The following is a 22604-nucleotide window of genomic DNA, read 5'->3' as shown; positions in this document are numbered from 1 at the left end:
GATAAGGTGCCAGATGCAACGGTTATGAAATTAGGCAAAGGCGAGGTCTGACATCAGTCGTTCATTATATATAGAAATATGGCCATGTTGGCGAAAGGAAAATGTGCCATCCCCAGCAAACAGTGCGTCTGGCCGACTGGACACTCTTGCATAGAACAGCGCATATCCACGTCGCGGAACTTGATTGGTTATCCCCGGAGGAAGTTTGGCGTCGGGAGTGCAGATTTGACGTGTCATATGCATCGTTATAACATATCGCGCGAAAGGCAGACCATAAGTAACAAACAGCATTTGACCGTACAAGATTAAAAAGGCGTAACTTCCAGCAGTTAGGGGCATCGAATCACTCCTGTTGACACATATTGGACTTATTCACGTTTTCTCAAATATGGTCGATCTTCATCCACGTAGCTATCAGCTGGAAATGTTCGAAATGAGCATGGAAAAAAACATCATAGCAGTGGTAAGACTTGTCTTCTAAGCCTATGTATCGAGCCATCACATTGACGTTCCAACATTTAGATGCCGACGGGTTGTGGAAAGACATACATGTATGATTTGGACGGTAACCTCCCGGCAACATAGAAGTTGACAAGGGGGTTTAGAGCTAGCATGCGGATCATGGCGGAGCTGGAGCGATGCCCTGAGAACCAGGTGAATTCTATTTTCCAAGTGCAAAGAATAGCTGTTATTAAACATCAGCTGCCTTAGATGGTCTGGTTTTTAGTACCAACGAAAGTGTTGTGTAGTCAGCAATTGACGCATGTTTCGCGTCAAATGCCCGCAGTCAGCATGAGAATGCTGACAGGGGACGACGGAGTCGACTGCTGGAGCAGTCAAGAAGTTTGGGACACTGCTCTTCGAGGATCGAAGGTTGTGTTCTCTACACATGCTGTCCTTGCCGATGCGCTCACTCATGGCTTTGTTAAATTGCAAAGCCTGGCTTTGCTGGTCTTTGATGAAGGTAAGAGGTACCACTTCGAACTGTTACCCAATATATTTGACGATATTGTAGCTCATCATTGCATGAAATCTCATCCGGGGAACCGTGTCATGCGTGATTTCTACCACAAAATTAAACCCGAGAACGGGATTGCCAACGTTCCAAGCATTCTTGGTTTGACAGCTTCGGTTGACCCGAAGAAAGTCCGGTGAGCGAATAAGGAATAACACAAAATAATCTTTGTATATAGAGCATACTGATGAAACTCATAGGGAACTCGAACAGAATTTGGATGCAAGTTGCCGCGCCCCCTTGGTTCAGCGGCAGGACTTGGCGGAGCATACTTCTCGTCAGAACCTTACCAGGGTTGTCTATTCCCGTTTCCACGATGACCCAGCAGAATTTTCTTTGTGTTTCCGGCATTTGGAAGATGCTGTCATGGTATTACTTGAAGACAGCACATCAGGGGAACGTGGCATCCCCGATGAGGTTTCCAATCTCACTAAAGGGGCTCGAATGATTTGGATTCAATTAGGCAAGTGGGCGTCAAGCTACTTCCTCGATAGGAATATGCACCATATTTCCAGGCAAATTGCTGGCCAGGAGAATTCGTTCTCACCTTGGTGGCCAAGTCACAAATATTTAAATTTGATGACGGTGCTCAGAAACATCTCCGAAGTTCAACTCCAGGCGCCTGGTAGTGTGACCAATAAGGTTGAAAGACTCTTATTGTTATTGTCCAGAAAGGCCTGTGAAGACTTCTCAGGAATTATTTTTGTTCGAGAAAGAGCCACTGCTTATGTGCTATCAGCGCTGCTTAATGAGCACCCTTTGACCCGCGGTCTGTTTCGATGCTTGCCTTGTGTTAGCAGCTCGAATCGCTCTGAGCCCTGGGCGACATATGACTCCCTGATTCCCCAAAAAAACCAGGAAGTAGTCAATGCGCTCCGCTGCGGCAAAATCAACTTGATTATCGCCACCAATGTGATCGAAGAAGGCATTGATCTTCCAGCATGTCATCTCGTCATTTCATTTGAAGTTCCAGACAACATCACATCCTATATTCAACGCCGGGCTCGAGCACGACAAAATGCTTCGGAATTTGTCGTTATGGAAGAAGATGGTGATATTTCACCGGCTTCGCGTCCATGGAATGAGCTTGAGAAGAAAATGGAGAAAATGTGTTTGTATCCTGATGAATGTCGTCAAATATTGGAGACAGATGCCAGGAAAGACGGAGACATAGTTCTCCAATTACGTTTACAGACAGGGTTTGTCTCTTCTCTATGACTTTTGACTGATTGACTAACTCAAGGTGATTCCTTCCCTAGGGCGCTGCTGACAGCAGAGAATGCCATATCTCATCTATACCACTTCTGCAACACTTTGCAAAGTGGAACACCGGGTGGATGCCCTCCTTGTTTCTCATATGAGAGCAACACAGAAGGCTATTTTCGGTCTAGAGCCCATCTGCCGAGTGGTGTTGATTGCTCGTTACGGATAGCGAAAGGGCGCCATTGGTGGGCCAGCAAGAAGTCAGCGCGACAGGACGCAGCTTTCCACGCCGTCCATGCTTTACATCGCCAAGGCCTCATCAATGATCATTTTCTCCCTTTGTTTCATGATGATTCCTGGGCTGAATTGAGTCAACAAAGCGCAGTTCCTGCCGAACTGCCTCCCGTAGTGGATTTTTACAACTTTTGGAAAGGATTTCCAGGTAATTGGACAGAACGGCCGATCTACAGATGCCGCATTGAGCTCTCTGAGAATGGAAAGGTTCGATCGGATTTGGCCATGGCTCTTTTTACCCCAGCAAAGCTACCATTGGATGCGAATCTGGACTTATTCTGGGACAATCAAACAACGTTTAGGGCAACTTTGCAGCCACATAATGTTGAGACTGCGCTATCATTGCCCCAAAGGCGTGCTATACGGAAGATAACGGCCTTATTGTTTCATTCAACACGTTCAAAATCGCAACTGGAAGATTATCCGGAGTTTCTTCCATTTTTTACTCCAGATCTCCAGCCAGAAGAGCTACAGTGCTGGCTTGACATCAATCAAGGGTCTCTTGCAGTTCAAAATGAGCCAATTGAAGACCCTTTTCTTTGCCCTGGTGGGTTTATCCGAAGTCCTATGCTTCACTCCGCCCCTCATATCTTTGTGAGGTGGATTCAAAACCTGGAAGCGAAGGAACTTATGATCGAATGTCGACCATTTGAGAAAAGGCGAAATATATTACAGCAAGCGACACTAGGCCAGTCGACCTCCAAAATAGCTCGTATATCTGCAGCCAAATGCACCGTCGATTTCCTGCCTTGGGAGCTGAGCCGGGCCAGCCTCCTGATTCCACCAATGATACAACTTATACATCTGCACCTGATGGCACAATCCGTACAAGTTGAACTTTTTGGGGGTGTGCCAGAGATCGGATTGAGTTCTCTAGCGGAGACACTTGCAACCCCGTCTTCCCAATGGCCAATAAATTACCAGCGACTAGAGTTTTTGGGCGACTCACTTATCAAGTTCTTTGTCTCGATATATGGATTTCACACTTATCCACAATGGCATGAAGGATACCTCTCAAAGCTGAAGGATCTGCTGGTCTCAAACGATAGTCTCACGAACGCAGCCCATCGTGCTCATCTAGGTAACTTCATCTGCGCCGATTTTATCACGCGGAAACATCCTGTATTTTCGCAGCAGATAGATGGCGGTACCAACAAACAGATTTCCAGAAAGGCTTATGCTGATGTGGTCGAAGCTATCGTCGCAGCTGCCTATGAGCATGGTGGGATGTCATTCTCGCGAAAGTGTGTCGGCAAGTTTCTACCGGAGATGTCCGACTTCACTCCAACACCCCGACAACCACAAAACCAAAACTGTCACTTCCCGGTCCACCTAGAAAACAAACTCGATCAACTTCTTGATTTCAAATTTAAAAATCGAACTCTGATCTGGGAGGCACTCACCCACCCATCATGGCAAAGAGACCAAAGCACTGGGTCTTACCAACGACTTGAGTTTCTGGGAGATGCGGTTTTAGACTTCCTCGTTGCAAAGAGGCTGTACTCCCAGTGTCCAAAGATCGCAGAAGGTCGAATGACAGAACTTCGAACTGCCTTGGTAAATGCCGACTTTTTGGCATTCCTCTGTATGGATTTCGCTCTCACCGAAGAACCTTACTACGGAAGGGAGATAACGGCAGGGAATTTCAAGTCGACCGTTCAACCTAGAAATACCGCATTATGGATGTTCATGCGACATGACGCTTCAGATATTGTTAAGATGCAGACATCGTGCAGCGAGATATATTGCATGCTTGGTGATGAACTCAAGGAAACTCTTCAAAGTGGGCGCTCATACCCTTGGGCAACACTCGCCCAGCTAGGCGCACCTAAGTTTTACTCTGACCTTGTTGAGAGCACTATTGGGGCGATTTTCATTGAAAGTCAAGGAGATCTGGGTGCATGCGAACGCCTTTTGGAACGTATCCACTTGATGGATTACCTCAAGCATTTTGTGGAACAGAATATACAGTTAGAGCACCCGAAAAGCGCTCTTGACCGAATCACGGGTACTCGTGAGGCCAAATTTCATGTCAAAGAAACCGAGGGTGGCCTGCACGATATCTCTGTTTGGCTGAAGGGAGAAAAAGTGGTGTCCATCAACCACTGTTCATCAAAAAATGAAGCGTTTGTGCGAGCTGCCGATGCGGCCGTAGCGTTGCTGTCACGGACTTGAATTTGGTAATAGGGAAAAGATAATTGATACCGCGCCTATCAGATTTTAGCTGTCCAGTCAGTAGGCATCATAGGCAAATTATATCAGTAAGTCAGATAAGTTTAACTTCATTGGCATCGTTCTTGCGCCGTCGAAGATACAAAAATATCTTCTCTTTCAAAGCTCTGAAGTTGCTGGTTATTGTAAGTGCAAAGGAAATCAGTTGAATATTTTTGACAGCGGACAGGATATAACTCTGAAGATCGGCATTCTCGACAGATACGGGCAGGCCCATTGAATGGTAAACCATGGTCAAATTGGTGATAAAAAGACAAGAGACAGGCGTCTACTTCAAATTACATAAGAAAAAGAAAGAACAAAGAAGATCAACATCTACTCTGCAGACTGCGTAAGGGGATACCCAAAAAGAACAGTTCTTTTGTTCTACACTGTTTTGGGGCAGGGATGGAAGTGATGCTGGGAAGGGCAGAAAACTAGGCCTACCAACTCCAAATGGCACAACCATCTTACCCCGGCTAATCTTAACCCATTGGTCAACATCGCAAGCAGATTTGCAAGGACAGACTCAGGTAGTTGCTGGTCCATAAACAGAGGATGGAGATGAGGCTCGGGCACCATTTAAACATCTCTTCATCGCTCCAGGTTCTTTATCCTTCCAGACATATGCAATAAATTGGGCCTGGAATCATCAATATAGGGACTAATGCGAGCCGATTCCAGCCCATCTGTTTTCATTGAGCCAGTGATCAAAATACTAAAGACTCCCAGGCGGACTCAACTAATTGAAGGTTACGGCATTGTCAGCCTCTCTGCATTCATATTCTTGGACAGGATTCGCAACTGGAAAGGCGTGAACGCTAAAGGTCTCTACTACAGTACTATTGCTGATATTGGGTGACGCTGCTTTCCAACATGATAGATTGTGGCCATGCGAGCCCCGCCACGATGGAGAGCGCGTTCAATCCTATGCTTTGGCAGTGTAAATGAATAAATGAATAAACGAGTAACAAAAATCTTGCATTCACTATAACTAAAGTCTATTTCTTCTGCAGCGATTGCAAGCTCGCAGCCTGCATTGACGACATTCAAATATGTATTCTCGCAGATGATGAGAACATTCTTCACACCGATGGGGCCCTCGTACAAATTTCCATCGATCATGCCGGCACTCGTGGTTGTCTCGAAGCTCCTGAACTGTTCTAGCAACTAAAGTATCACGAAGACTCTGTGTAAAAGACGGTGCCGGAGCAACCGAGGGTGGCTCTTCCTGTGTCTCTTGAATATGAGCTTCGTCAATATCTGGCGAAATCTGTTCTCCTAGCCGATATTCATGGATATTTGGCAGTGGAGGGCCAACCCGTGGATGACCTTCTTCTCGATCAACAATTTGGTATGCACGCGCAAGGAGACGATGTTCGTTCCATTGTTCACATTCACAATTTTTCCATTCCTCCCCACAATTGTAACAGAATTGGGCACCACAGCGGCAGCTATTATCATTCACTGTCAGAAAGCAGGGTAGTGAGGGGAAAATAGGGGCACAGACGTCATATGATTGCAACCGTGATCCAGTTCCACTAGTCGCCAGCAGGAATAACAGCGTTGCCATCCATTTTCTTGTGCCGCTAGTAACAGCTGCTGCATAGCAGAGTCATTCGGACAGTCGCCCGTATGTGCTCGTCCTTTGCAATTTGTACAAGTCGTGTGCTGGCACTCCGGACATGTGGCTACTTCACCATCGATATGGGATTGCTCAATGAAGACAGAACATCCAGTGGAGTAGCAGTACGTTCTGTTTGGCGTTTCAAGCTCAATCCTCTTTTTCTCGTACAGCTGGACGAGATCAGATTTGAGAAATATCCGAGCCGTGCTCAAATTGATGGGTTGGCGGCAGCACCTTGGAGGGAATAGCGATTCGTCTGTTATTGAGGCTTTGAAAAGCGCTTCCAAACAAGAACGACAATACTCGTGTTGACAGGGGACCCGCGCCATGTTGAAGAACTCTGTATTATCTCCACAAGCGACACATTGAGCCATTCGGAGCAGTGATTGATGAGATCGTCGAGCTGCCCAAGCAGATGATTCGGCATGGTCAGCTTCAGTGCCAGTCATGCCTCCGTCCTCCCCTTTGTAGTATCCTTTCAAACCGGACACATACAAAATCTCGAGTTTTTCCAGAGTCTCATCATCTAAACCCGCTGTTTGTGGCTCGAAATCATTGGGCTCGACAAGATCTTCCCCATCCATCCATTTACGCGCAACGATTTGATCTTTAGATGCGCTCTCTTCTTCCACTTTGGTTTCAGCCAGGATGCGCCCATCCTCTTGAATCGCGGCTGCAAAACTCGTGGCCATTCGCCTATCCTTAAGAGCATGTGAGACTGCTTTCAGCTCCTCTTTTTGTAAATAGAAGGCCAGCTCTTCGTCTGTAGGATCCCGAGATTTGCCTTTGAAGGTGTTCGAACAAGAGCAGGCGTCTTGGAGTTGTATCTGGATAATCAGCTCAGCTGTAGGCTGATCCAGTTCTAAAATACAAGCCATCGAGACGATTGGAATGGATTGGGCAGATAATATTAGTATGAAGCGATGGAGATTATTGAGAAATGTTGAGATGTATTATATGAAAAAACCCAAATGCTCACCGCAGGTTGAGTCTTTGGTACAGGTACGATATAATTACTTCCCCCACTGGTTGGATGCTCGTCTTGGCGACTGATTAGGGCTCCGATTGGTATCAGACAGACTATAGGTTTCATCCAATCCCTCTCCCGAAGCTCCATGTTAATGTTACCAGTACGTATCAAGACGTCTCACCGCTGGTATTTGTGCCTGTTCAAGTATCTACGATGAGTCGCCGCAAGCAACAGTAATTTTTATTCTTCGAAAGCTAAGAAGGAGTCTAAAAATAAATATGGCTAGAATGTTCACCCCTTCTAGTCACGAACCAACGCAATAGATCATCAGCATATCTTATTTCGGCGGTCAGCTTTGTAGATCGGTGCCCTTATTCACCTCATTATCAAGACGTAAGAAAACAACTTCACTGTCCCCGATCGGCCGTTCGAAGCCAGCAATAAATCTCTCGAGAGTCTCGTTCGTCGCTGAAAAGGCTGAATCGCAGACTTTGACAGTCAGCTGATTCCTGACTCTGACGCGCCGCCGCAATTCATCAACACTGACGTCAAGATACGCAAGCACCCACCGTCCCCCAGATTCTTCGATCAGGTCTTTGCATTCATTCCTAGCTTCCAAGGGCAGAATCTTTCTCATTAGGTTTCCATAGCTGGAAACGACAGGAGTTTTCCCCACTAGACATAATGCTAAAGATACAATATTACAACCCAAATGTGTTCATTTACCTCGACAATCTGATGGATCACTTCAGGATTGTAATGAACCTTGTTTTGAGTAATTACTATTGGTTTCCAACTCCGTTGATCGAAGATTTGCAATAATCAACTACATACAGCAGAATTCAAAAACGCACTCCCCGAAACGGGTGCTGTCTTGATTTCAATAAGTGATAAGATAACATCCAATGATAGGCTAGGGCTAGTTACAGCTAGTCAGAAACCGAAAAGACCGTGTTTCGGGTACGAGCCGGGAAACACAGTATGTGTATCTGAGGGATAAACTGTTTTCGAAATTCGCTGTACCCCTAGGCTATGCTGTTGGGAGAAATGTGGAAAATCTTGTAGTTCATGGGAGATCATAGCCCCAAGGTACACTTATGCTGGTATGACTTCGCGAGCGGAGAATGATGTGAGTAGGGTTTCACTTCTTTGTTTGCATTCCTTCAATCAAGAATAGAACTTCGGCTCGCTACAGAGTCAACCTGGTACTCAATTAGTAAAGCAATTCATATATATTGGCTTGGGAGGGACAAACATTTCTAGCCGAGTAGCCCAATCCTCCCCTGATTTGGAGCAGTGCCCAGCTCTACAACCCTCGCAAAGTTGACGGTTATGAGGACCTCTGCTTTCGCCGGATGATGGAGGCCTCTCCACCCGAATTCCATTCCATTTCTTAATCCAGTAAACGATTCTCTCGGCGTATGACTGATCCAAAACCGGTCGGCTCAGCGAGCTGCAAGCCTTGCAGCGTTGGTGGTATACCCTGGCATTGTACTTTTGCTCTGGATAAAGACGAATCGTGATAGCGATCATTTTGCTAGACCATCCTTTGGACTCGCATGCTCCGTTATTGCACAGAAAACGGCCCATAATATCTGTGTCGCGCATTCGAGTGCATCTCGTCTCATCATCATCCTCGTAAAACTCAAAATGAAGATCTGCTTCGGCTAGCAGGCTTGATATCTCATCGTGAAGAGCTTGATACATGGACCATGTCGTAATAGGCATTTCGTTATTAGTCCGAGGCGGGGCAGTTGAGGCCAAAGCTGCAGCAGGAGAAGCCCTGGGGTTCGATTCAATTAAGAGCTCCTCGCGCCACCGTCGGCGGAACAATTCGAGCTCGGCATTATCTTCCATGATCGTGATTACAGGTTCACTTTAGACACAGACAAAGAGTGGTAATAAATGATGCATGCCCTTCAAAGGACTGCAGAAGACCGGGAGGGGGCGTGAATTTATACTAATAACTGAAATAGCGGTACAAGCAGATGTACATTACATGCACTACATTGAAATTTGTGGACGTATTTATCTAAAATCAACTATTACAGACTGACGCATACAGCTCGTGGCCCAGACACCCGCCTCGATGCAAAGCAATCACTACGAACTCACGGTTGAACAGAATTGAGATAGGCCCATTGTAAGCGCAGTTATAGAAGCGCAGGCAGTATAAAGTATGTGGAACAGATTATGAGCGAGGTAACGTTGTGAGGATTCATGCAATACATATCATAACAAGAAAATATTTGAATACGGCAGGGCTGATTACGAAACAGTACGTAAAAATTTCCTCCTGATCCAAAGGCTCGGCATACTTGTGAGGGTGACCGATCAAGGGAGAAGCTGTCTAGTAAAATGCGTGTTATTGCGTTTGAGAGACACCGAGCAGAAGTGGTTCCTTGCTGGACGCTCAGGCTGCAGATCTATTTCCTAATTTAATTAAAACCATACTCTGTTTATACTACCGAAAAAGGGAAAGCGCACATGGCGAGTTCAACAAGGCTAATATGTACCAAACGTGTTATGTGTTCACGCACTTGAATAAATTAAAAGGTCTTTCGACGAATTTCGCCTCAGTAATCCACCCTGACTACAACTTATAAGGGTAGCGCTTCCGACAGGATTGCTTCAGGTAGATTTTATTTCTATCGTCTCGTCTCTAGTTATACTATAGTGTACTGAGAACAGTTCGGGATTCGAACACATCAGCTAAACCGTGAATTGCATATCAGAATAAACTTCTCAGAAATTAAAGGCGAGGCCAGACAATAATGAATATATATATATATATATATATGGATTTTCAGCTTTCTCGCAATCAAACTTATAGTAAGCTACAAATCTAAATAGATCAATCGAATCCTAGGTTTCCACTGTTACTTGGAATATCTACGCTTATGGCTTCTCTATTAAAGTCAAGAAAAGTTCATGCCGAATAATCCCTTCGATTATTAGAAGCTTAACCGACACAGCCATGTCACCACCCTATGACAGATAACTATTTCTGATCCTGAACAACAGAGTAGAATACCATCAAATCAACTCAATTTATTCTGCTCGGAATATTTCAATTGTAATTAACTTAAAATTCTCAAAGATCTCTCGTAGATCTAGCAGAACCTGTGATGTAATGTAAACCAATCAAATCCAAAGCCCCCTCGCAAACGGCTACCACTTAATCAAACCTATACCCTGCTATTTTGACTTGGAATATTCCTGATCTGATCCAGCCTTACCATCTACCTGGTCGTATGGAGGAGGGTCCTCGAAGGTCCTTGTACTTGTACGGCACATTGATGGCTGGTAGGTCGATTTGGATTGTGCCTGTGGTGAGGGATCGTATGGTGGAGGGTCATCCATGGTCTTTGTAGTTGTACGGCGCATTGACGACTGGTAGGTCGATTTGGATTGTGTTTGTGGCTTAGAATTGTTCACATTGCTATCATGGTTTGAGCGAGGCTCGTGTGGAAGATCCGGTGGGTGGACATAAGGGTCGGTCTTTTTGCTACTATCCTTATAGCCCATTCGCCGCTTGTTTTCAAGATAGAACTGTTGCTGGGAAGCAAGGCGAAGCCTTTGGGCAGCAGGTTGGAGACTTTCCTTATGCTTCCGCTTTTGCTCCTGCTGTTCAGCGTAGGCCCTAATGGAGGATATATGAGTATGAGAGTGACAAGTATGGAAGACGTGAAGAACGAACTCAGATGTAGATTTGATGACGTCATAGGCACTAGCCGAAGTACGGCGACTGTTGCTAAAACTCATCATTTCAAAGGAGAAGGAGTTTGGAAGCTTGGATTATTGAAAATGTGACGTTTTGAAGACGGGCGAGGGGTCCGCGGGTATTTATTATTGTCACCAGAAGCTCAGGCCCCACACGGGATCTTGAATGACTCCGCCACGACATGGATCTTCGCCAAGATTATACAACCCACGTAAATGTCCATGGGGGCCAAACCTACATGTAGTAGCGTCCAACATAACCGCCCCACAAGCTGGCCTGTATTGACGGACTGTCCCCTTTAAACTACATCTCGGAGAACAGACCATGTCCCGGCTGAATCATCGTAAAATATAGTCTTGGTTGTTTTTGATGATAATCTAATAGCATCCATGGATGTCCTTTGTAGTCAGTAAGCTTGGCCCCCTGATTGCCAAGACTGTGGGGTGATTCTATACTCAGCCCCAAACAGAAAGTTTCGAGGCTTGGATTTTACGCCGCAGTAAAGATCTACACAGGAAAGAAAAAAGAAAAAGAAAAAGAAATGAATCCTTGTGGTGTGGATCTGGATTGAGCTTAAAGCTCTGCTGTATGGGCTGAATATTCGGGTGAAGAATATTAAAGGTAAAGGAGTGCCCTGAAGTGAGGCTGAATAGAGTGGCCCGAACACTGTATGCAAGGATCTGAAAGCGGTCAGGATTAATGCCAACATCAGGCCAAATTAAGGCACTAAGGCCCCAATGCATTGCATCAAGGCCAAAAATAACTCTGGCCCCTCTGCCCCAGCATACATATGTAGACATCTTCTAGACGGGAACCGGATGTATCATTTGGACATCGTCAGGCGATTTACCCGGGTGTAATCGTGGAGGTCCCATGTATGTGACATACGTGGAAAGCTATTGTGAGAGATGATTGGATATCATTCTTAGCTCTGAAATACTCCTTGTTGGCGACTGCATATTTTCTTTTTTTTCAACCACTAGAAACACTGCTGTTAGCGCGATCGATCCTCTGCGTACTCCGTACACGTGCATGGCGCAGGAGCTGAGGCTGGTTAATGCCTCACCCTGTGGTTAAATAGTCTTCAGAGGGCGTTCTCACTCTTCCTCTCTATAATCCAGTTGATCCATCCATTTTATTCATTCTGGCATCCAACCCATCTCGTACCTTGCTACTTCGCCTTGTCTACCCACTTTGATATGGCTGAAGTTTATGCGGCCATAACGGGGGCCGCGGGTCTTGTCAATTACTTTACTTCATGGAAAGATCAGAATGCCCAGGTGTCACAGCTACTCAAAACCCTCAATTCTGTTCTGAATATATTCCACCATCTCAAAAAAGCACTGAAGGACCGATCGGAAAAGATGCTCAACAAATCAAAGAATCTATGTTAGATTGCGAGGAGATCATCCAAGAGCTGCGTTTAAAACTTCCTCGATTTGAACAAAGTCCAGCGAGCGATGGAAAACAGAGGATCAAAATCGTTCTTCGCCGGGCGGCTTATCCATTGCAAATAAACACACTGGAAATGCTGGAGACCAACATTGCCGATATACGTGATAATCTGAGATTAGCCATTGCTACACTCAATATCGGCGACCAAAAGGCTATTCACGACGATATACGCGATGTGAGCTCGATTATCCGACAGATGAGTGCTAGCCACATTGCCTCGGATATTCTCCATTGGCTGAAGGCCCCTGATGCCACACTGGATCACAACATAATATCCAACAAACATCAAACTGGGACAGGGCAATGGTTCATCAAGGGGGACGCTTTTCAAAAGTGGCTCACAGAAAGTCATCTTCTCTGGGTCAACGGATTCGCCGGCTCTGGCAAGTCTGTTATATGTTCAACTGCAATCCAGCGCACCCTTCGCCTAAAGTGGCAGGATCCAAGGATCGGGGTCACTTTCTTCTATATCCGGTTTAGTGATAATGTAAAGCAAACTTTGTCAGCTATTCTACGAGCTGTCCTGTTACAGTTATCAGCACAACTCCCAGAGGCTGAGCACGACCTACAGCAATTACATTCATCATACCTCACAGGCACGCCCCCAACGGAGGCACTGAAGGCATGCCTCCAACGCATTATTCAAAGATTTAACAAAGTCTTTATTTTTATCGATGCTTTGGACGAGATCCCTCGCTTTGAGGGGCGAAGCGAGGTCTTAATGACCATCGAAACAATGCAGAAATGGGACAAACTACATCTTTTTGTTACGAGCCGAGATTTGATTGATATTCGCGAAGCACTCAACTCACCGGCAACTGATGAATTGCGAATGGAAATTGCGGAAATTGACAAAGATATAGCCTGCTATGTCTCCCGTCACCTTGAGACTAGCAAAGAGCTCAAGATATTCAAATCTTTACATCGTCAAATTAAACAGGCACTCACAGATCGTGCACAGGGCGTGTAAGCTATCTGAAACTTATAATCAAATTCTGGCGATTATTGATCCTGATTGATCTAGGTTTCGCTACGTTGAATGCCAATTCAGCGAGCTCGAGCGATGTCCAAACAAAAGACATCTTAAAAAATGCCTCAACTCTCTACCAAAGGATCTCAACGAAACTTACGACCGACTACTGTGTAGTATCGACAAAAGATGGACAGAAGATATGAGGCGAATTCTCACCATGATTTGCTTTTCGACCCAACCCCTGACGCTTGCGGACCTTCTTATTCCCATGCTGTTGAGATCGACGATGAGCCCGAGTGTCTTGATCTTGATGGCCGCTTGCTAGATGTGGGCAAGCTCCAAGAGATATGCACTGGCTTAATCATGATTGTTCAATACGAGCATAGCGCAGGCCCGACTAAGGGAAATCTTTATGTACAACTCCCCCACTTCTCAGTACAGGAATACTTTCGGTCGGATTATCTCAAAGGAGAGGCACGAATGTTTGCTATGTAGGCTGACCTTGCGCATAACGAAATTTGTCGAGTGTGTCTGGTCTACCTTCTCCATCCTGAACTTTCTCTCGGCCAAATCGATCATCCGAACATCAAACAATATCCGTTTGCTATATATGCGGCTCAGTGCTGGTATACCCATTATATACATGCCCTAGATGAAGAATCTCAAGAGGCTCCAGCTCGACTCAAAACATTGGTCTTGAGACTTTTCATTCACGAAACTCTGGCATTCAATACCTGGAGGGGTCTACAAGGGCCGTACGACCCAAAAGATACATTTCTACTACCTGAGAATATAGAATTGGAAGATGAAGTTTTCTTGAGCGATACAATAGAGCGAGCAAAAATCGCCTGCCATTTGGGACTGGAATTTGCTTTCAATGAGCTATTGACGGCTGCTTCAACAATCCCGGAGCCCACACCACATGCTACCAAGGACAAAGCTACAATTCTCGTCAATGCGCTCTGTATTGCAGCATACAGAGGCCATGGACACATGGCTGAAGCATTGATTACAAACGGTGCCGATATGAACTCCATATACAAGGGGGGCCTCGATGAGGAATATTGGAGCTGGCTGGGAACTCCACTGCATGCCGCATCGGCTGCCGGGCGAGAAAAGGTTTTTTTCGATATTACTAGGAGCAGGTGCTGATATAAAAGGACAAAGTGGCTTGTATGGATCTGCCCTTCAGGCGGCTTCGTTCTTCGGAAGCGAAACTATTGTCTGTACACTGCTAGATCTGGGTGCCGATGCCAACATTCACAGTGGCGCCAATCACTACGACAGTTTGTCTGAACTTCAAACTGCCAAGCACGGGGACACTTCTCTCGCCCTTGCTTCATTGAAAGGCGATCTATCTATAGTCAGGCTTCTCTTGGATCGAGGTGCCGATGTCAAAATTCAATGTGGCTTCTATGGCACTGCACTCCATGCAGCCGCCATTGGAGGAAAAAAAGAAATTGTTAGGGTGCTCCTGAATGGTGGAGCGGATATCACAGCCCAAGGAGGTTTCTATGGCACTGTACTGCATGCTGCCGGTGAAGGGGATGGGAGTGAAGATGTGGTCCAGGTGCTGTTAGCAAACGGCTGGTCTTATATGTTCTGCCCCCTTCATACTGCAGCACTTCGTGGGTGTCTACGGACTATCCAGTTGCTTTTGACAAACGGTGCACATGTTGATGGTCTTGGTGTTTTTTATTCCGGGAAGCACGATACTCCTGTTGAAATTGCGGCATATTGGGGGGGGCAATGCCAAAGCAGTCAGACTTCTCCTTCAAAATGGTGCCGATACAAGCCCCTTTTGTACAGAAGATGGCAACCCTGACCTCGATGTTATTCAGGAAAGATTTCCTTCTAAATTCTTTGAAGACCACATTTTTGAAGCGGTTAGACAGGTGCTGGTGGACGAGGTTTCTAAGAATATCGTCTGGGTTTTTCGGATGATGTGATCTCTGATGGCATCAAATAGAATCTTATAAATGGCTGTTATCGATGCGGATAAGTTGCGTTTTGGACCTTCCTTATCTTTATGTTGTTATATACTTTAGACTTTCTCAATGACTAGGAGGGTCCTCTTCTACAAAAATGCTTTAAATGTATGTTGGACATTTGGATTATTGCTACTCGCCCCAGTGCCCAGTGGCATAAACTTGGATCTGTCCATCTATGGATTCTAGCCGAAACTGAAATGTAGACGAAGGATGCTACAGAGAAATTTGACCAAGCCACTGATTCATATCGCCATGCAGTAATTTAGATCCACTCTCACTTTACAAGTATGCGAAGGTATATCCCGGCCAGGGTCGGAAACTACCTACCCAGGTAATATCCGATGAGAGAGTTATGAACCGGTGCCATATTTAGTCGTCCGTCGCCGAGTAACAATTCTTTAGTCAAGGATACAACAGACTCACAATTACAGAACTCCACATCTCCTAAACATCGATATACACCTAAATCTCAACTGCGTTTCATATGGCCACACTCTGAATAATGCTTTGAATACGTTGCCTTCCTACAGGGTGGTATGAGATGTACTCTACCAAGGAAATGACACGCTGAGCACAATCCAATTATGTTTATCATTCGCTTCTTCAAATCTGCATAGATAAAGACATATTGAAGTAAAAAACTAGCCTGACTTATGCTGCAGGAGCGTACTATTTCGGCCGTGCCATGAATCCAAAGATTTGCAGCCATCGTATGACCTCGTATGACTACTTCGCGGTCATCAGAAAGCCATCGGCCCGAGCCGATAGCCTGCTGTATGTCTTATCAAAGGTATCGTCTTCGCCAACGCAGATTTTGTAGGAGACTCTGGCATATCCCTCGGCTTGGGACGCGAGAGTTGGTGCGAGGTCTCGATATGCGAGGCATAGAATCATCCAACATCCCACAACGCCATCATTCATCAGCCCCCATTTTTTAACAATCAATGGAGCATTTGAGACATGAGGAAGATTTCCACCTTCGACAACGAAGCCAAGTGACTCGAGGGTCTTCAATGCAAATTCCACACTCTTTTCTAGTTTTCGGGATGAAGCGTAGATCGCAGCGAGAGACAGGCATGGCGAATCAAGTGTAAGACGAGGGACTTCGGAAGCTGGTGGGGAATATGTGCCTGCAAGGTTGGAGATTCTGTCTTCAATCTTTCGCAGGTTCTTCTTGGATGTCTTGAATAATCTTTGAAGGTCGGCCAAAATTCTGTTCCGGTTTGATAGAACACTGCTGCTAGCACCTCGTACTTCCTGGCACAATATACAATCGCATTTGAATCCCCAGTGCTTTAGGTTGACGGGAATTTCTTTTGGATCACGCGACATGGGTGATTTGTACCAGAAGGTAATTTCAGTATTAGGAGGCAGGTCCCGTGAAGCACGAACGATCATCATATCTCCAATAAATGAGCGGCGAGCATTGCTCAGGCAAGAGTGATTAATGTATGATGCCATCGACCAGACCCCACAGGAATGGAATTGCTTATTGGTCTTTTTGGCCGTATCATCATCCCCTTTCATGCAGTCTATGTGACTCTCGCGAGAGGAAAGTGGGCAACCAAAGCTGTTCAGGAGAATGATTCTCTCAACCAGGAATCTGGAGGGTATTAGCTTTGGTACCAACATGGGAGTTCAGTGACATACGTATCTACGACGGGTATCCCGTCCACTTCTAGGACATCCACTGATTTGTATGCGCCATGATGAAGATCGACAAAGTTTGGTATCAGGGACGGATTCTTATGCAGCTTCTGAGTAATCAATTCAATAAGCTCGGCTTGAGTGTCAATCGTAGCTTCGTTCATGTCGACATTGAGTAACAGACGGAGATCTTGCGAGGTATCTTTAATGTGGAAAGCGTGAGCGAATGCCTTTTCGCAGAGCAGAAGGTCGCCTGCCTTCACAGCTTCTGTTGTGAAGAGCCCTCTCCCGTGAGATTGAGTCTGCTTGACAGTCACAGGACCAATGTAGGTGGCGCGGTCAAGCGTCGGGGGCCGACGCTTCTTGGCCTCCAGCATCATTTTCCTGAACTCGTAGTTTCCGCTATCTTGCTCCATAAGCCGAGCAGATGCTCGTGAGTACTCATGTGCGGCCTGGGTGTTACCTGGATACTTCTCTGCAAGTGTTGCGTGGATTTCACATGATTCCTTGAACCTTCGAAGTTGATACAGGGCCTGAGCCTTCCTAAAGAGACCTTTTTCTGATAGCTCTGAAACTTGCAGCACACGATCCACATCCTTCAGCGCTGCATCAAAGCGGTAGCTTTGAAGAAAGGAAAGGGAACGGTTGAGCTGTGCTATTACTGCTAATTCCGGTGACGGATGGGCGTCCAAAGCCTTCGAATAGCTAAATTATTCTTAGCATACCCCTTGTAAACACAGCGATGTTTTGTAGATTACCATTGGATTGCCGAACGATAATCACCCCGACCAAAATGCCCACTTCCTTTCTCCTTCCAAGAGGAGGCGTCCTCATCACACTGCGTCACACGTTTCCTCCAGGATAACGGAACCAGGTCGTCAAACTCGGGGACAAACCAGACGTCCGAGAGATGGTCCACTCGAATCCCGTAGTCTCCGTCTGCCATTACTTTCACATAGGGTTCTTTCACAACAAGCACCGTACCCTCCCTGAGGCCGTGTGTATTCGATAGCTCTTGCTCTTGGTTGTAGAGCTGCAGCATGAGAACACTCCCGTTTTCATCTTCTACGATGCCCATCACGGCGGTCATCGTACCTGGCGGAGTGACCGTTCTTATGAGGAGATACCGTTTTCTATGATGAGTTTCAAGACACAGGTTTTTGATCATAACCTTGCTCAACTTGCTGAAAGGAGTATGGCATGGGGGGTAGGCAGGTGGTAGAAACGAAGATCGGATATTTGTCGTACCACCGGGAGCTTCCGTTTTCATCATCTGTCGAAACATGAACTGCATCAGGATCTCATCTTTGGACTTTGGGGATTTTGCTGGACAGCCCTTGAGGGCTTGCGCGTTCTTCAGATTTTGCCTATGTGTTTGAAGATATCTGAAGTACTCCGGAACATCGGAGACGTCGTGGGTATCCATGCTGGTGACAGAAAGGTGATTCCAAGCCGTACTGGACACCGAAGAAACGCAAGGAAAAAGCAAGAAGAAAGGATTTCAACTGCCTGAGAAATCCTTTAAGGGGAAGGTGATAGAAGAGGATGCGTTGTAAAAACCCAGGCGGGGTAGGAGGTGACAGGGGGGTTAGCTGGCAAACAACGCATCGAGAAAACAGACTGAATATTGGAATCCAACCAACTGAGCACACACTCAAATTACCAGCGAAAATTACAAAAGTCCTGACGGATAAATGACCAAAGCCGGACCCAAATTGGACTCGTCCTCTTGCGGGTGCCTCGGACTTTTTCTTCGCTCCAAATCAAAGTATGGTATAAATAGCTTGGTTTGCCAGGTTTATATATGCGCCTAGGATATCTTCAATGAGGCATGTTTGTTACTAGATACTTGGGATAAGGCGTAGAACCTGTAGTCATTAGGGGATCAATGGATGAGCGGATAGATAGCTAGGTCTATTAATAGGAAAGACGCGCTAAGTAGTAAAAGGCAGACATATTCTATCCCCTTCTCTCAGTATGATCTGAATACAAGTGAGATTTGTACTCCAGATGGGTATGGATTATTAATTTATCGTTAACAAGAATAGTCAGCCGTTTATACGGCCATATCAGATCTTTTAGATGGTCTTTTTAGGTGTATACAAAGGTAGTAAAAAAAAAGCTTATTCTGCGCAAGACACCTGTCTATGTATAACCTTTTAATTTTCTGCCTGGCAAAAGCCCGGTTGGCGCGACGGCATCTAAAGCCTGCCGTAGACGCAGGTGTGTGTACCAGTGATTGTATTGGCTATGACTTTGTAACCTGGGCTGGAATGAACAAGAATGAGCATGTAATTTATTGATTGCAGGTAGATTTGAGGTGAACAACCTGCTCAACCTTGCTTTAAAGTAAGGAGATATTTTAGGTGTGACGTACACTCCCGCCTGTGAAGATAGACTTGGATGGTGGTGTCTGACGAACTGCTCATTTTCTTTGTTGATTTGAGTTACTGATTCCGCGCGAAACACGCCTGCTGGTGAGCTATCTCTAGATGAGGAGACTGGTAGAAGAAACTTGGTCACCGCTGAAAAAATCGATACCCGCAACAGGAGAAGGGCCGACATACCATGAGGGTCTAATATATATACCGATGCAAAGGCAAACACACATTCTGTTTGTCCTTATAATCTTTTAACCTGGAGTTGACCCAGGACATTGTCAGCTGGTGCCTGGGGCCGGACAAACTTACACATGGACACTTCGAGGGAGGGCGAAGTGCTTCTTTGGGTATGGTCTGAGCGTAGACCGACTGCTTTCATAGTTAGATGCGAGCAGTCTCTTAAGTAATGACTGAGCACTCACTGAGCATTCATTGGACCTCACTGATTCATCACATGGTCTGGGAAGCTCACTGCCTACCTAAGGTAGGTAATCAGCCTGACTCTGAGCGCCCTCATAAAAGTGGCGACAGCCAAGATAGGAAAGCGCCACCCAGCAAAGGAAATTAAACACGTAAATATATGTAGTTACCTAGGTACATTATGTAGGTACACACACATTGGACTTTAGGCGTGAAATACATATGTAGTTTCCCTTTCTGTTTTAGTGCCCAGGTGTTCACCCGATTTGTCAGCAGGGATGCATCCATGAGGTCAGATTGGAAGATTCGGTGGTGTCTCCAATTATATTAGCCCAGCCCATTATTTTTGAAGCCTATAACATTAGGATCATGGAATATCTATGTTACTGACGATGGATGACGCAATCTCGACGGATTTATCGCGTCAGCCGAAGAAGTTGACACCAGCGTGCGAAAAATGCCGCGTTCTCAAGGTCAAATGTATTCGACCCGAGGAAGGACAGCCTTGTACCAAGTGGGTGCCATATCTGTGAGCCCACACTTCCCCTCTAGCTAATTGGAGTAGATGTGCCAGATCAAACGCTCAATGCGTAATTTCAGAGCCGAGACAGCGAGCTCGGGTTTCACGAGCGAAACCGTACGTGACCGTGGAGGACGCTGTAGTCAAGAGCTCACTTTTGCTAACAGTAAGGGAATGAAGGAGACTGGTAGATCTTGAGTCCAAACTCACCAATATTATCGGTCTTCTGTCGCGCTCTAGCGCACCCCTTAGCGGGGTCGATCCCCCCGTTCATCCGGATGATGGGCTGGTTTCAATTCCCGAATATTTCAGCGACAGCTTACATCCAACAACTGAATGGATGAGCGAAGGGTGTCTGGCTGGTCCCGAATTGAGCGAAGGCCTGGGGTCGAACGAAAACCAGGATACTGCCGAAAATACCCTAGAAAAGTCTTGGGATGCATCCACTGCAACGGACGCCGCGTGGATCACCGATTTAAGGCTCAATCCTGTCGTTCTCGAGCATCTTCTAGATAGGTTCCACGGTATGGCGTCCTATTTTCCATTTGTGCGGCTCTCGGACACCTGGACTGCTGCGTCGATGGCTGAAGATCGCCCCTTCCTATTGCTTGCAGTTGTTGCTGTTGCTTCCTCAAAGTACTGTCATCTTCAAGATGCTCTGATTAGGCGATTTAAAGAATCTCTCAGTCATCGGGTGATCATAGCTGGCGAGAAAGATCTAGATCTGCTCCAGGGATTACTTGTCCACCTTGCGTGGTAAGATCCAAGTTCCCACAATGCCTCCTATTTCGTCGGCATTGGAGGCACCGGAAAGCTCATAAATGTCAGGTTCCATTTTCACTTTGTTCCAGGAAGTCAACAAACATACCAGTATTTACACATCGCAATCAGTATGGTCGTTGACCTTCGGCTTGATCAAGAGCTTGCCGACTTGCTTGAGCAGCAAACCGAGCCGGGTGATGCATATATCCGGGAAGTATGCCGGGCCTACCTAGGCTGCTATTACATGTCTAGCATGTACGATGCGATTCCTCGAACAAGCGCTAATTGGCCTGAGCTGACTTGGATAGAATATCAATGTCCTCGGGAAAGCCCAACAATCTCCAATTTCACGAGGCCATGCTTCGATATGCTATGATGCTGCAACAACAGCCAGAATTCGATACAGACCTAATGATATACCCAGTGACGAAAGTGCTGCAGTTTGCAGAGGAAGTCTGCGAGACTTACCGGTCTGAAGGAATTCATGGAACTCGGCTGTACATCCATGCTGAACGATTCACGACCCGGTTAGAGGAATGGTGGTCGTCTCTATCGACGGATCTTCGAAACACGGGTAGGTTCCTCCCAAGTTCTGGGCTTCCCATTTAGCTGATTGAAAATTACCTAGTATTGCTGATCAACGGCTATCATGCCGTCAAGATCCGGATTCAAGAAATGGGTTTGGTATATTGCTACGGACAGAGAAGACCACCGCCTCCAAAATCACAGGAAGACTCCACCATATTATCTACACCTCCAATGGTCATCAGCAACTTAGTTAAATGCGTCAGCTCTACCAAAGAGTATCTGGATTTGTTCTTCGCCATTCCCACTACAGAGCACAACAGCCTGCCATTTTCTGCGTGGTATCAGGTTATTTTGGCAGTATTTGTGCTGTACAGATTGTCTGTGGGACTGTCAGAAGTACCCGAATGGAACGGGGAAATTGCACAGAAATCTGTGAATCTGCACGAATACCTTGATACATTGTTGTCAAACCTACAGGCTATTAAGCCATCGCCAGATAGGCAAATCCCCACCAAGAATCTCTTTTCAATGCTGCCTGACATACTAGGAAGTGTGAAAGTTTCCTATGCATTAGCAAAAGAGAATCTCGGTCAGCTTCATGATAGTAACCGTGCGCATCACGAGCTTGGGGCTTCAAAAAGTACAGCTTCATCTGCTCGAGGGAAGCACCGCTGCCCTGCGTTGCGGTATTCGAATCGCCAGGTCGCTCAGGCTCCGGATCAAGTCACACTACAAAACGCCATTGCTACGGAAGTCCAGAAAATAGAAGATGAGAAGCTTTGGGGTGATATTCTGTTTATGGATACATTTTCTAGCATGACAGGTTCATCATCTGCAGAAACTTAACAAGTTATCCATGCCCCAGACGTCAACCCTGCGAAAT

The 22604-nt window shown here is 46.0% G+C and overlaps 7 protein-coding genes across 7 annotated transcripts; 3 read left to right on the top strand and 4 right to left on the bottom strand.

Moving 5' to 3' along the window:
• Nucleotides 1–777: 777 nt before the first annotated feature.
• On the top strand, nucleotides 778–4687 carry N7455_011513 (uncharacterized protein; the record flags this gene model as incomplete). The annotated part of the gene is made up of 4 exons (XM_040954488.2): nucleotides 778–964; nucleotides 1016–1151; nucleotides 1216–2126; nucleotides 2259–4687. The coding sequence occupies 4 exons, from the start codon at nucleotides 778–780 to the stop codon at nucleotides 4685–4687; spliced, it is 3663 nt and encodes a 1220-aa protein (XP_040815281.2).
• Nucleotides 4688–6193: 1506 nt separating this feature from the next.
• Nucleotides 6194–7228, bottom strand: N7455_011512 (BRcat and Rcat domain-containing protein; the record flags this gene model as incomplete). The annotated part of the gene is made up of 1 exon (XM_040954517.2): nucleotides 6194–7228. The coding sequence occupies one exon, from the start codon at nucleotides 7226–7228 to the stop codon at nucleotides 6194–6196; it is 1035 nt and encodes a 344-aa protein (XP_040815239.2).
• A 1281-nt stretch (nucleotides 7229–8509) lies between these two features.
• N7455_011511 (3CxxC-type zinc finger protein) lies at nucleotides 8510–9177 on the bottom strand (the record flags this gene model as incomplete). Its single annotated transcript, XM_040954309.2, has 2 exons — nucleotides 8510–8522; nucleotides 8576–9177. The coding sequence occupies 2 exons, from the start codon at nucleotides 9175–9177 to the stop codon at nucleotides 8510–8512; spliced, it is 615 nt and encodes a 204-aa protein (XP_040815169.2).
• A 1341-nt stretch (nucleotides 9178–10518) lies between these two features.
• On the bottom strand, nucleotides 10519–11088 carry N7455_011510 (uncharacterized protein; the record flags this gene model as incomplete). The annotated part of the gene is made up of 1 exon (XM_065606689.1): nucleotides 10519–11088. The coding sequence occupies one exon, from the start codon at nucleotides 11086–11088 to the stop codon at nucleotides 10519–10521; it is 570 nt and encodes a 189-aa protein (XP_065459855.1).
• A 1484-nt stretch (nucleotides 11089–12572) lies between these two features.
• Nucleotides 12573–13469, top strand: N7455_011509 (uncharacterized protein; the record flags this gene model as incomplete). The annotated part of the gene is made up of 1 exon (XM_065606688.1): nucleotides 12573–13469. The coding sequence occupies one exon, from the start codon at nucleotides 12573–12575 to the stop codon at nucleotides 13467–13469; it is 897 nt and encodes a 298-aa protein (XP_065459854.1).
• A 2720-nt stretch (nucleotides 13470–16189) lies between these two features.
• N7455_011508 (TPR domain protein) lies at nucleotides 16190–18536 on the bottom strand (the record flags this gene model as incomplete). The annotated part of the gene is made up of 3 exons (XM_040954282.2): nucleotides 16190–17066; nucleotides 17114–17815; nucleotides 17869–18536. The coding sequence occupies 3 exons, from the start codon at nucleotides 18534–18536 to the stop codon at nucleotides 16190–16192; spliced, it is 2247 nt and encodes a 748-aa protein (XP_040815140.2).
• Nucleotides 18537–20303: 1767 nt separating this feature from the next.
• N7455_011507 (uncharacterized protein) lies at nucleotides 20304–22567 on the top strand (the record flags this gene model as incomplete). Its single annotated transcript, XM_065606687.1, has 6 exons — nucleotides 20304–20425; nucleotides 20477–20548; nucleotides 20612–21187; nucleotides 21260–21448; nucleotides 21502–21767; nucleotides 21822–22567. 6 exons carry the CDS (start codon nucleotides 20304–20306, stop codon nucleotides 22565–22567), a joined length of 1971 nt encoding a protein of 656 aa, XP_065459853.1.
• Nucleotides 22568–22604: the final 37 nt, after the last annotated feature.

Source organism: Penicillium solitum (assembly GCF_028829755.1).
Source record: "Penicillium solitum strain IBT 25940 chromosome Unknown utg000009l_segment0_segment0, whole genome shotgun sequence".
In the NCBI taxonomy this organism is placed as follows: Eukaryota; Fungi; Ascomycota; class Eurotiomycetes; order Eurotiales; family Aspergillaceae; genus Penicillium; species Penicillium solitum.
The sequence above is the reverse complement of the archived record's forward strand: the minus strand, read 5'-3'. Positions and strand labels throughout refer to the sequence as shown.